The 12,123-nt window shown below is 36.8% G+C and overlaps 1 protein-coding gene and 1 long non-coding RNA gene across 2 annotated transcripts; both read left to right on the top strand.

Moving 5' to 3' along the window:
* The first annotated feature begins 537 nt into the window (after positions 1–537).
* LOC136516199 (uncharacterized) lies at positions 538–1,104 on the top strand. Its single transcript, XR_010773967.1, has 3 exons — positions 538–594; positions 696–875; positions 977–1,104. It is a non-coding gene; the product is annotated as an uncharacterized lncRNA (long non-coding RNA).
* A 734-nt stretch (positions 1,105–1,838) lies between these two features.
* LOC136515620 (protein FAR1-RELATED SEQUENCE 5-like) lies at positions 1,839–2,705 on the top strand. The gene has a single exon (XM_066509155.1). It carries the CDS (start codon positions 1,839–1,841, stop codon positions 2,703–2,705), a length of 867 nt encoding a protein of 288 aa, XP_066365252.1.
* Positions 2,706–12,123: the final 9,418 nt, after the last annotated feature.

Raw genomic sequence — 12,123 nt, 5'->3', positions numbered from 1 at the left:
TACTACAATTTTGATTCAAACATTATAAACCCCAATTATACTAATGAGGTAAATAAAAATTGCAGATATTACATATTAAGAAAACTACATTTGCAATGCTACAAACTTGTAATTTAGACTATTCCTAATTGCAACTACTGATATTTGAGTTTCTTTTTGTTTGTTTGTAATGAACAGGATAGTTCATCAGCACTACTAGGAATACAACTATTATGGATAGGATAGTCTTCTTCATATGCAAGGTGCAGTCCGAAAGAGAAGTGGAATTCAATCCTGAGAGCTACTACATGTTTCATACAAACATTGAAAATGCCAACAATACTCATGAGGTAAAAAGGAATTCAACTTATAACACATATTGTCAGTGTGACATATATAAGTTCATCAAACCCTGTGCAAAAAATATAATAATAATAATGCAGCAGGCACTACAAGTTTGACTTACTTTGTCTTGCTTCAATGTGTTATTCCACTACTTTGTCTTCCTCTCTATCTCCTTGGCATTTGACTGACCTCATGCTGTAATAGCAGAGCTTAATACCACCAGTGAACTACAGCAGCTATGGACAAGAACAAGAAATGCAGAGACAAGAAGTGAGATTCTTAAAACTCGCATTTCACAATTTTTTTAAAAAAAATGGGTACTAACAAAAGAACTAAGATTTTATTGTAATGGTGAACCCCAAAATTTGCAGGAGATCATGTCACCAGGAGGAACAAGTTATGTACTATCACAGGGCGGATCAAGCTATACAAGCCTTATGAACCAAGTCATAGCTCAGGCTAAATCTTCAAATCAGAATTATGAAGAATTTTTGTCATCTGAAATGACAGGAAGTTTCATGGACATACTCAATGAGCCATTTCCACTAGAGGTATTTACTTGTTCTCTACATATACAGCTAAATTACTTTGTTTGCTACAATACAAGATGAAATATCTAACAGTACACCTTTTTCCTTACTGGTGAAAACAGAACCGGATGTTCATCACTACCAACAGAATCTATGAGCCACCACAAGATGATTTAGATGGCCTACAAAATGAAGAATCAGAAGCAGTACCAGAGTTTGCAAATGAAGAAAACATGGTACATAAGGAAAGACAGTGAAGGGGAGCAAGATACAGAGGGCAACATGACAAAACAACATCTAGTAGCAAGTGAAGAACAAGATGAAGAAGAGCTCAGGGCAATTCAGATTGAAAGCCAAAGTATTATGGCAGCTGAGCGTTTGTCTCACAAACATGCTAGCAGGCATGTTCCTCAGCTAGGCATGAAATTCAAAACAACAGAAGATGCGTACAGTTTCTACAATGACTATGCATTTATAGTCGGGTTTTCATTGGTCAAATGGCACACATACAAGTGCCAAGACAAGAAAGATCACAACTATGGCCAGGTAACAAGGGTCACATACAAGTGTAACTTGTCTAGTAAGAGAAAGGAGGATGATAGCACTGATGTTTCAAGAGTACGAAGCACAAGAAACAACAAAAGGAAGATTTCTGTTTTAGGAGTCCAAAGCAGCAAGAAATAACAAAAAGAAGATTTCTAGTACACCGCCAACACCTAATCTTGTGCCAAACAAAAGGAAAACAAGTACGCTTATACCAACCGAGTGCCCACGCTGAACTTGTTGTCACACTACAGAATGGAGAATGGACAATAACCAGGTTGAATCTTGAGCATAATCATGCGTTTGCAAGCAAGGATCAGAAGAATAAACTATTTTCACAGATTAGGATGACTGAAATGGAGAAGGAACTTATTGCAACATTCAACAAAGTGAACCTACCAGATAGGAAGATTATGGCAGTCCTATCTTATATAAGAGGGGATGTCACTCCATACAACAAGAAACATATTCAGCAACGAGAAGACAAAGATAAATAAGGCAACATCGGATAATGACATGCAGCAAGTGTATGACTGGTTCTCTAAGAAACAGGCTGAGGACCCAATGTTCTTCTACAAGTTTTCCATAGATGAAAACAACAAAGTGAAAAACATTTTCTGGTCCAATGGTACAAGCAGAAGGTATTATGAGGAATTTGGAGATTGCATCAGTTTTGATACAACCTACAACACAAACAAGTACTCCCTCAAGTTTGCACCAATTGTTGGTATTATAGGTCATGGGGACAATTGCCTGTTTGGCTACGCTTTCATAATGGATGAAACTACAGAAACTTTTGAGTGGTTGTTTCAGACAATGCTGACTTGTATGGGAGGAAAGCACCCTAAAACTATAATCACTAACCAGGACCTAGCAATGAAGGCTGCTATCAGAAATGTTCTATCAGACACTATTCATCAGAACTGCTTCTTCCACATTATGAAGAAAGCTCAAGAGAAAGGTGGCAGGATATTTTCATTAGAAAGGAACAATAAGCTGCATGACGATCTCTTTGACATTCTTAGGAATTCATTGACCGAAATAGAGTTTGAGTACTTGTACAAGAAGTTGCCACAAACATATGATGTCGGTGGCTTCAGATACCTTGATGACATGTGGTTTAATAGGGAAAATTTTGTTCCATGTTACTTCAAGAAGCATTTCTTCCCTTTCATAAACTCTACAGCGAGAAGTGAAGGCACAAATGCATTATTCAAACTAGATGTCACACCAAGGTATAGTATTATGAGATTTATGAATGAGTTCCAAAGAATTTCAGATACAACAGAAAAAAATCAAGCAAAATAGGACTTTGAAACCAGATCAATGCCTTGGTTGAGTACGGCATATGAGTTCGAAAGGTAGGCTGCAAGGCTGTACAATAGAAAGATATTCTTCAAGTTTCAAAAGGAGCTCATATTGGCAACAAAGTATGAGGCACAAGAACTCCAGAAAGATCAAGTTTATGCAGTGTTAAAATCAGAGTACCATAGGTAGTTTGAGTTTAGAACAAGGAGATACATTGTGATAGTAGACTTGACACAGAAAAACTATAGATGTCTGTGTTGCAAATTTGAAAAAGATGGTATAATATGCTGCCATATCATCAAGGTGCTCACAAACCTAAATATATCTCAGCTAGATGACAGTTATTTCATTGAAAGATGGAGGGCTAAAGAGAGGAAACAGTTGACAAGGCAGAATACTATACCAGAAATAGAGATTGAGAAGAGCAGGCCATTGAGGCACAACATATTGTCAAACAAGTTGAGCAATATTGCTTCAGATGGATCAAGAACAATGGAAACATTCAACTATGTTCTAGAAGAAGCCAAGCGAATGCAAAGAAAACTCAATGAACCAGCAGATGAAGCCAGACTGCAACAATCACAATCTGTTCAACAAAGTGGTACTAATGTTTTGCAAGATGCTAATGATGTAGTCAGACTACCTCAAACAGAATCAGCTCAAGAAAGTGATACAATGCTTTTGCAAGACCCTAATAATGCTCAGAAAAGAGGAAGGCCCAAGAAAGTGACCAGGCAAATAGGAATAGTTGAGGACATCAGAAGCAAAGCAAAAAGCAACTTTACCTGTACACACTGTCGTGAAGGAGGGCATAACATCAAGACATGCCAAAAAAAGCATCTTCCTCCTATACCTAAAAAACAAAGAAAAGGAAATCAGGTAACACAGAGAAACATAGGCAAAAAGTAAATGTTAGCACTACAACAACATATGTCACTTCTTCATATGTATATTCATCTAATGTTGTTGATATTATCATGCAGGAGATGTTGACAACACCAATAAATAGTAGCAGTGCAAGTGCAGCAAGCAAACCAAAGAAGGGGAAAGTCAAGAATTGAGAAAACCGAAAACAAGAGATGGAATGCTAATAGCTGCAACTACAGTGGCCAAATAATTTATGTAATTTATTAGTAATAGAGCAATTGTAAATTCAGTACTATTATATCTTTAGACCTACAATGAAGTGTATCTATCTGAGGCTACTGGAAGAGACTACTGGGCCGCAACTTGATAAAACATGGATTGCACATGCTCATAACTAAAATTGCAGTGCCCTACACTAGCAATTTATATTACATCAAACTGCAATTACATAACTGAATATTTAAGTTGTTTGGTTTACATATGCAGTGGCCTACAGCTACTGCTACTGCTAAGAGAACTTGGTGCAGACATACATACCTGCCATATGCTTCATCCATGGTTTCAATTGGAGTGTCATTTTTCTTTTTTGTTGCAAGCTACAAAAAAATAACAACTTTTGAGTCATCCTTGTTATGAAAATTACCATCACGCTTCACAACTAAAATTATCAACACATAAATATTTCAATCACTCACACAAAGAGTTCACAAATCCTAGCAATATCAAGAAAGGCGACCCTCTGCTTGAGCAATGGCATGTTCTTCTCTAACTTGCTCAAGTGGCCTCCCACTCCTGATATCGGCAGAATTGGAGCTAGGTGGCCTTCCCATCTTCCTGTACAGACAAACCCAACAAATAAGACAATGTAGTCAAATCACAATACATAGGAAAAGTTGACACAAATATTAGCAAGCATGGCAGCATGGTTACAGTATAATATACTGCAAGGTACCACGGACACAAGTAGAACTGCATATTAAATGCAATTCATAAGACTAAAAGCAAAGGGAAAATCAGATCCAACTGTAACGACAAAGGCAAATGGATAAACTTACTTCCTCATGGACTATCAATCTTCTGCATTCGGTCTACTAGTTCTCTTGCAGACTTGGAAAAATTCTTAAACCCCTAAAGAAAACAACCAAATTAAATAAAAGCATGGTTGCATACATAATCAATATACAAGAAATGGTTGCACAGAATATACAGAACAGGAAAGACAACTAAATGATGAAATCATTCTAGATCAAGAAAAACACATAACAATTGTTGGTGATGCCATCGAACCTCCTATGAAATCATTCAAGAAAAACAAAGATGGAACAGCCCCCACATCTTGGCCTACCTCCACAAACCTTCATCTAACACAAACACAGATCACATAGGACAGAGCACAAAGGACAATTTCTTTCTGTGGAAGGACAAGGATAAAAACTTGGTGTGGGCTGACACATAACACAACAAACATAAGACAAGGTGTGTTAGCACAAATCACAAAGGACAATTTCTTTCTATGGAAGGACAAGGATACAAACTAGGTGAGGGTAGCACAATCACAAATAACAAAGAAATCACAAGAAACATATAACAAGGCGACTCATATTGTCATCATATGATCAATTCAACAACTATCAATGAGTTAAAAAGCAAGTGCTACACAGACTAAATTTAAAAAATGCAAAACTCACCTGTTGCCATGGTACTGAGGACAAAGGATCTCAATAAGATGCTGGTTGGACTTTAACTGACCGCGTACCCTCATGGTGCTTCTAGTATCCATGCACAAAAGTCATACTTCAACATCTTGGTCTGTAAGAACAAAATCAAACTCATAATAATATAACACAAGACCCAATTGAACTATCTATAAATAAGAAGACAAGAGGAACATGCACAACCCTCAAACTTCTCCTTGTCTTCCCTATAAAAGGTTAGTAGTACACAACAAAAAACACTTATAGAGAAAACCATAAAACTAGAATAATGGGTACAAAAGAGTTAACATCAGCAATCCAACAGAATATTATCATCTTGTTTACTTTAGCCTCTTCAATGTATATTAAAATTTACAACCACTTTAGCATCAAATGCTCTCACCAAACTAGCTACTTCTTTACAAAGTGGCATGCACTCATAGCAAGAACCTACACCCTATATTGACCTAAACGCAAGATCTAGAGACAAGCCTCAAATCATGCTCCCTGATTCAAATTGCTAGAGACCTGAGAAAGAAAAAAATAGAAACAAACAATTAGATTCAAAAACGTGAAGTTATAATAAACAAAGTGACGTTGGAACTAATATTACCTCCTTCACTTTGCATGTACCATCATATGCACTATTGTATTCATTGAAAACCATGTCATTAACAAGTTTGATGCGAAGTTGACTAATATCATCTTTGGTGTACTTCTCCAACATATTCAGATGGACTTCAAAATGCTCTAGATTCTTTATAGCATACACACCACTATCATTGATTATGCTGAAAAAAGAAAAAGAAAAAGAAAAAGGGAAAAATAGGAAACAATGGGACTATAAGCACAAACAAAATCCACATGATCTATATAAATCAAAGGACTACATTTCAATCACATACTTATCAGATTGCTAGGGTACAGTTCCAAAGAAGTCATGGAATGCATGTAAGCCATAGTCGATATTAACAACTTGTTTCCAGATGGTGGCCAAGTTGTCTAGCTACAAATTAGGCAAAAAGAAAATGACTACACCATGCAAAATAATATTTGTTTCGATGAAGGATATAGTAAACTACGGTAGCACTGAAAATAATGGGAAAAAACTACCACTGCAATACTAAAAAAAGACAAATGGTGCATATACAAATACAAACTGATACTTACAAATTCATCTTTCACAGCTTTGTGGAAAGCTGAGTCTACTCCAAAGCACACTGTGCATGAATCCAAGATTATACACCATCTCAGGCTAAAATACAGTACAACAACATACCACCGATCATGGAAGAGTATTGGAAAATAGAGCTGACAAAATAACAAGCATTGTGATTATTAGTAACATCACATAGTAGGACTAGAACACAACATTTATGCTAGTACTCTTTTTCAAACAATAGAGAAGATATGTTACACACATAGTCGCTGGATGTTAAAGGCCTGGCACAATGAGCACCCTTAAAGCATCTCACAGCAGTCTCAAATAGCTCCTTCTCCTTCTCATCATCACAACCATGATTTCCAATAAGATAATCCTACAATAACAAATTGACCGATATTATTTCCATATAGTGCAAACATATAGTTTACAAAGAATACATCAACGACTACTAACCCCAACTTTAGAGAAGAAGTAATGCTTTCTAGAATCCCTGGGGTGTTTTCTAATGAACAGCAGCTTGCAAAATGCGTTCACTACAAAATGGTTGACCTTTCCGCCAGGCCGAAGAGAAGATGAAAGTGCACTCAACAAGACAACAACAAACCCATAATCCACCACTTTTAGACTGCAAACACAAAAACAAAACAATTCACAGTGAATTGGTACAAGTATTAACACACGGTGCTGCAGAAGGCTAAGAATGGGAAAATTGTGTAAATTTCAAACTTACTTCAAGTGTTCGTTGCTTTCTCCCATCTTCAAAATAGCTTCATACACATCAGATTCAAGTTTGGACACACTAATCTTGGATTGAGGGATGATAAAAGGGCTGATCTTATACATGCTGGGCTTCGCAAGCCGTCTAGGACGATGAATAGCAACCTTTGAACTCGAAGACTACCAAACAGCTTCACTGGATGACTCAGAGTTCAATACAAATCCATTGCTGCCAATAGACTTTGCAGACAAGCAAGGCCCACCAACCACAGACTTTTCACGATGGGATGGAAGATGTGATTGAATAGGTGTCTACAAAACATACAACAAGGAACACATAAAATTGTTCGAAAAAATGGAAAAACTAATAGTGTTAGAACAAGGATCTAATAATTTCAATATATCCTAAAACTGCATCACAAAAAATCACACAAACACAATACGATACACTTACAAAGAAAAAAGAAGGGGGCATTTACTCCAAATATATATAAGCTATTACATGATCCAAAAGCAGCCCCAACTGCTACCATGTAGCATTGTACTAACTACTTCCCCTTCTACTACCATGTCTCCAAAAAAGATAAAGCAAAAGGAAGCAGGCACCATCACATTATCTCCCACCACAAACTTTCCAGAATGACAAGATTAGGTACGCCTATTTACAATTTTTATAGGATCTCCATAAGGACTGACTGCAGCAAGAGGAACAGGTTGACTTGGATCTTCTTCGATCTCAGAATATTCAGTTAAAGGTAAAGACTCCATATGGATAATGTCCTAAAACAACAATAAATACAGAAATAAGACCAGAGAGATCAAAAGTTACATCACAATACAAAATCGATATAATGCAATAGGGAGGATTACATTTTCAACATTCCCATTTATCTTAGTCCCAGCATTTCCAGTGCCAATGGTCTCCTCATTGCTCACATTACCACCTCTAGGAGACGTCGGCTTATCAACAAAAACCCATTCTTTAGATGCAGACCTAGATTTCAAGTTCAAGTTGCTTTTGGTTTCAACCTATGAAAAAATGAAACTAAATTAGGTGGGAAAACATTCCTTGTACATCAAAAACTACTTGGCATCTATAGAAACAAAACAACATACATTTCCAGGGACACCTCCATGGGACATATAAGCACCAACTTTCTGACCTGAAGTAGAAACTCTACTCAACTGCAGCAACAAAGAATAAATAAAATTTCATATACATAATATATAATGACTTAGCATGGGAAGAATAAACAAGATGGAAGAGGACATGTACCATAGACAACGCTCTATCAAGAGGACAAGATGTATCACAAGTTGTACCAATAGGGCACCTCAAGTTAGGATCTGCAACATAATTTTCTAAGTCATCTAGTTCTTCAAACATTCTGAACGAAGGTACACTAGGGCTACGAAAGAATGGAGTCTTCGTCTTCAGACAAGGTTCCTTGATAGGTGCTTTTCCAGCAAAAAAAATATAAGACAATAAAGAAGGCTGAAACTTAAATGAAATAAAAAAAGTCATATTGCACAATTCAAATACTACAATTGCAGAATTACAAAGGTGCAATTTACTGATAAAGAGAATGCAACATAAAAAATAGGGACTAACCATTAAGATCTTCAGCAGAAACTGCATTTTCATCCAAGTCAGCTCTAGAACTAGCTTAAGCATTCTCCACTCCACAAGGACCAAGACCACTCAGAGAACTAATAGCATTCCTTAGACTCGGTGCTTCTCCTGTTTGTCCTACATAGAGACCATGCTCAAACATGAACCCAATTCATATATCTTAGATTTCGTAAAGCATTTTTTTCATCAGTGGGACAAACCTGGGGCCCTCTCAACTGTACCAACCAAGGGGATAGCAGCGGCCGCATTAGTTGTCTCGCCTTCATGAATAGTAGGAACCAAGGGGGAAGCAGTATATGCACTAGTTGCTTCGCCTTTCTAAACAATAGAGAACAGAATGAAACAAGTCTATTCAGTAGGGTATTTCATTTACTACATCAATACCTAGTAGTGTATATTACTAACAGCAAAAATATGCTGGAACCTATGCCTATCTGATCATGGAATAGCAGAACAGCTACAAAAGCATATAAAAACAAGAACCAAATAATGCAAAACTCACTTTTAGATGGAGCTTTTGACGTTTAGTTGCAACATTAGTAGTTAACACTTGGTCTTCCTCAATAACTACAGTATTATCCTTGTTACATCCATTTCCAGTTTGGTCCGGCACAGTTGCCTAAATACAGAAATAATCATAAGATTATGAACACACATACAAACAAATCAACTAAATGCAGAAATAAATGTTACACAACATTCCATGTACCTTCAGCTGATGAGTCTTTGGAAGGAATAATTTCAGTTGACTGAGAAGCATGACAATTCTCACCACCAGATCCATCGTATAATCCATCAGATTCAATTTTATCAGTCACAGAGCATTCTTCTTCATTTGTTTCAGTAGGAGCAGCAACTGTAGGATGCACATCTTCAATAATAGTATTATTTGCAGCAGTAGCAGCACCATCCACTTCTTTCACAGCTATTTTACTTGTATCACCAGTCATTCCCGCATCAAAGACATCATCTTGCACAACAAAATGTCCTGGAGAAGGCAGTGGGGCTTCATATTCAGCACGGACAGCATCATCATCACCATTATGATGTGCTGGAGAAGGAAGAGGAGCTTCATATTCAGCAGGGATACCATCAACAACTCCATCATCACCATCATCATGTCTTGGAGGGGGCACTCTAGCAGCAGAACCCTCATCCTCATTAGAAGCATCACCACCACGATTAATTACATGAGTCCTATGCATGTACATAAACATCTTAGCAACAAGTGTGCCCAGGCTCCTAAAGCCTAGTCTTGTATGGTGGTTTTCAAAAATATTGCACATGTTATCCATGTCCTGTAATGCTAAGTTAATAGTAACATATGAATCATGTAAATTTCATTATACAAGAGTAATGAAATGATCAAATCAAAGGATTGCACAAAGACACATACATTTGTCCTGATGAAATCACAACGTCTATCCAAAGTTCTCCTAAAAAGAGCACAAGCCTCTTCCGGTAGATACTCTTCAGCATAGCATGTGTCATCGATGGATTTCACCTACATAAAATCAACTCAACTAGTAATCTCAAAAAACCCTTACAGCTAATACAACTCTAGATGTGCATTAGAAGTCAACAAAAACCCAATAACAGAATGTTAACAAGGCATGGGCAGCCACACAAACTTCATAGAGAACTAGGGGCTATTAGATTACCATCCAACGCCCTAGGATTCATCATGCATGTATGATTTTTAGAATAAAATTTAGAGGAAGATATTTTCTATTTCAACACAGCTTTCTTTCAGTAGGGTGTTCAGACCATTTATTTGGCTAAGAGAAGTAAAGGAGAGCTTTTATTTGGATAGGACAAGTAGATGTAGAAAGTTTTGAGATACCACACAGCAGATAAATTACTTCTAAAACTTAATAAATACTGCACAGGACAAAATGAAACACTGCCTGCAACTACTACAAAGATATAAAAAAGGAAAAAGTTAAAGAAAGATTTGTTCTTGTATGACTATAGAACATTATCAATCCATCAAGATAATTGGCTAAAACATGCTTCTTCAATGTATTACCAAATTTCACTAAATAGATAGCCACTGGTTCTAAAAACTAAACAGGCAGCCTTTGAAATTAATCACGGTCAGACCAACAACATCGCTACAGAAATCACAATCTTGAGCTATGAACTTAATACAAGAATGACACTTGCACAGATTTAACATGCATATTCACATGCTTATAACTAAAATTGCAATGGTCGTAACTTGTAATTTATATTATTGGTGATTGCAATAAATGCCTTTGATCAAGTAAGCAACCTAAGATCAACACTCAAGATTTTTGGTAGATTTTTTTCATACTAGACAATACAACACCAATGTATATTGGGCAAGCAAAACCACAATAAATAGATGAAAAGTTGTGTTAGCAGAATCAGAAGAGAATTTTTTCTAAGAAAGCACAAGGTCAACATTTTGCTGACAGTAAGAATCAGAAGAGCCTTAGGGCACTAAGACTAAGAAACATTTATACAACTCCAGAAAGATCTAAACTCATGCAGCAAGGATACATGATACATCAATAAAGCTCATGGATACACAACATCACAACTACAAATATGAATTTTTAGGTTCACTACTCACCGGTCGCTTTCCATAAATCTCACCAGACACATGATCATATGAAGCAAAGGTCTTGATCATCGAGCCCTTCCAACAATGGATTCTTGGCAGATCTAGGGGCAGCTGATTACGTACTCCAAAGTTGATATAATCAAGATAATAACCCTACATATGATTTCAAAGGCATCACTAAAACATGCTGCATAACCAAAAAATGGACAACTAAATAAAGGAAAAAAATACAAATATAGGCACACTTACAGCTAGAAAGTATCTGCAACCACCAATTGTACTCCAATGCTTCTTTCTGTAGTTTGTAATGGAAGAAAACATCCAATCATAGATGAACTTTGACCAATTCTATTCTTTCACCTTAGATACATCAATCAATGAACCTAGATACTGCAGGCTCGGATAAGTACTAGAATTAGCACAAAGAAATGTAGACAAGGCTACAACCATGAAGTATCGAAGCACGTCATCATCAGATAACGTGCCTCCTACCAACTTGTCCCCAAATGTCTTGATCGTGGGCAAAGAGGGCTCTTTGATTGCTGAAAGGAAATTGCTCTTCGTAGACTCAGTATAATTCTCCTTAATATCTTCACCATCATTTGGAAGCCCTAAAAAGAGATGGACTGACAATGGATCCAATGGAATCACTTTCCCTCCAACTACTATGTCACTACAACTCACATCTACTTGATCTGCTATCCATTGCACAAATCCTCTGGGTGCTGAGCAACCATCGTACTCCAATAAAA

Source organism: Miscanthus floridulus, chromosome 17 (assembly GCF_019320115.1).
Source record: "Miscanthus floridulus cultivar M001 chromosome 17, ASM1932011v1, whole genome shotgun sequence".
In the NCBI taxonomy this organism is placed as follows: domain Eukaryota; kingdom Viridiplantae; phylum Streptophyta; class Magnoliopsida; order Poales; family Poaceae; genus Miscanthus; species Miscanthus floridulus.
This window is presented reverse-complemented; position numbering and strand designations above follow the sequence as displayed.

Excerpts from the sequence above, each read along its gene's own strand:
- LOC136515620 (XM_066509155.1), top strand. The coding sequence starts at position 1,839 with ATGTCACTCCATACAACAAGAAACATATTCAGCAACGAGAAGACAAAG.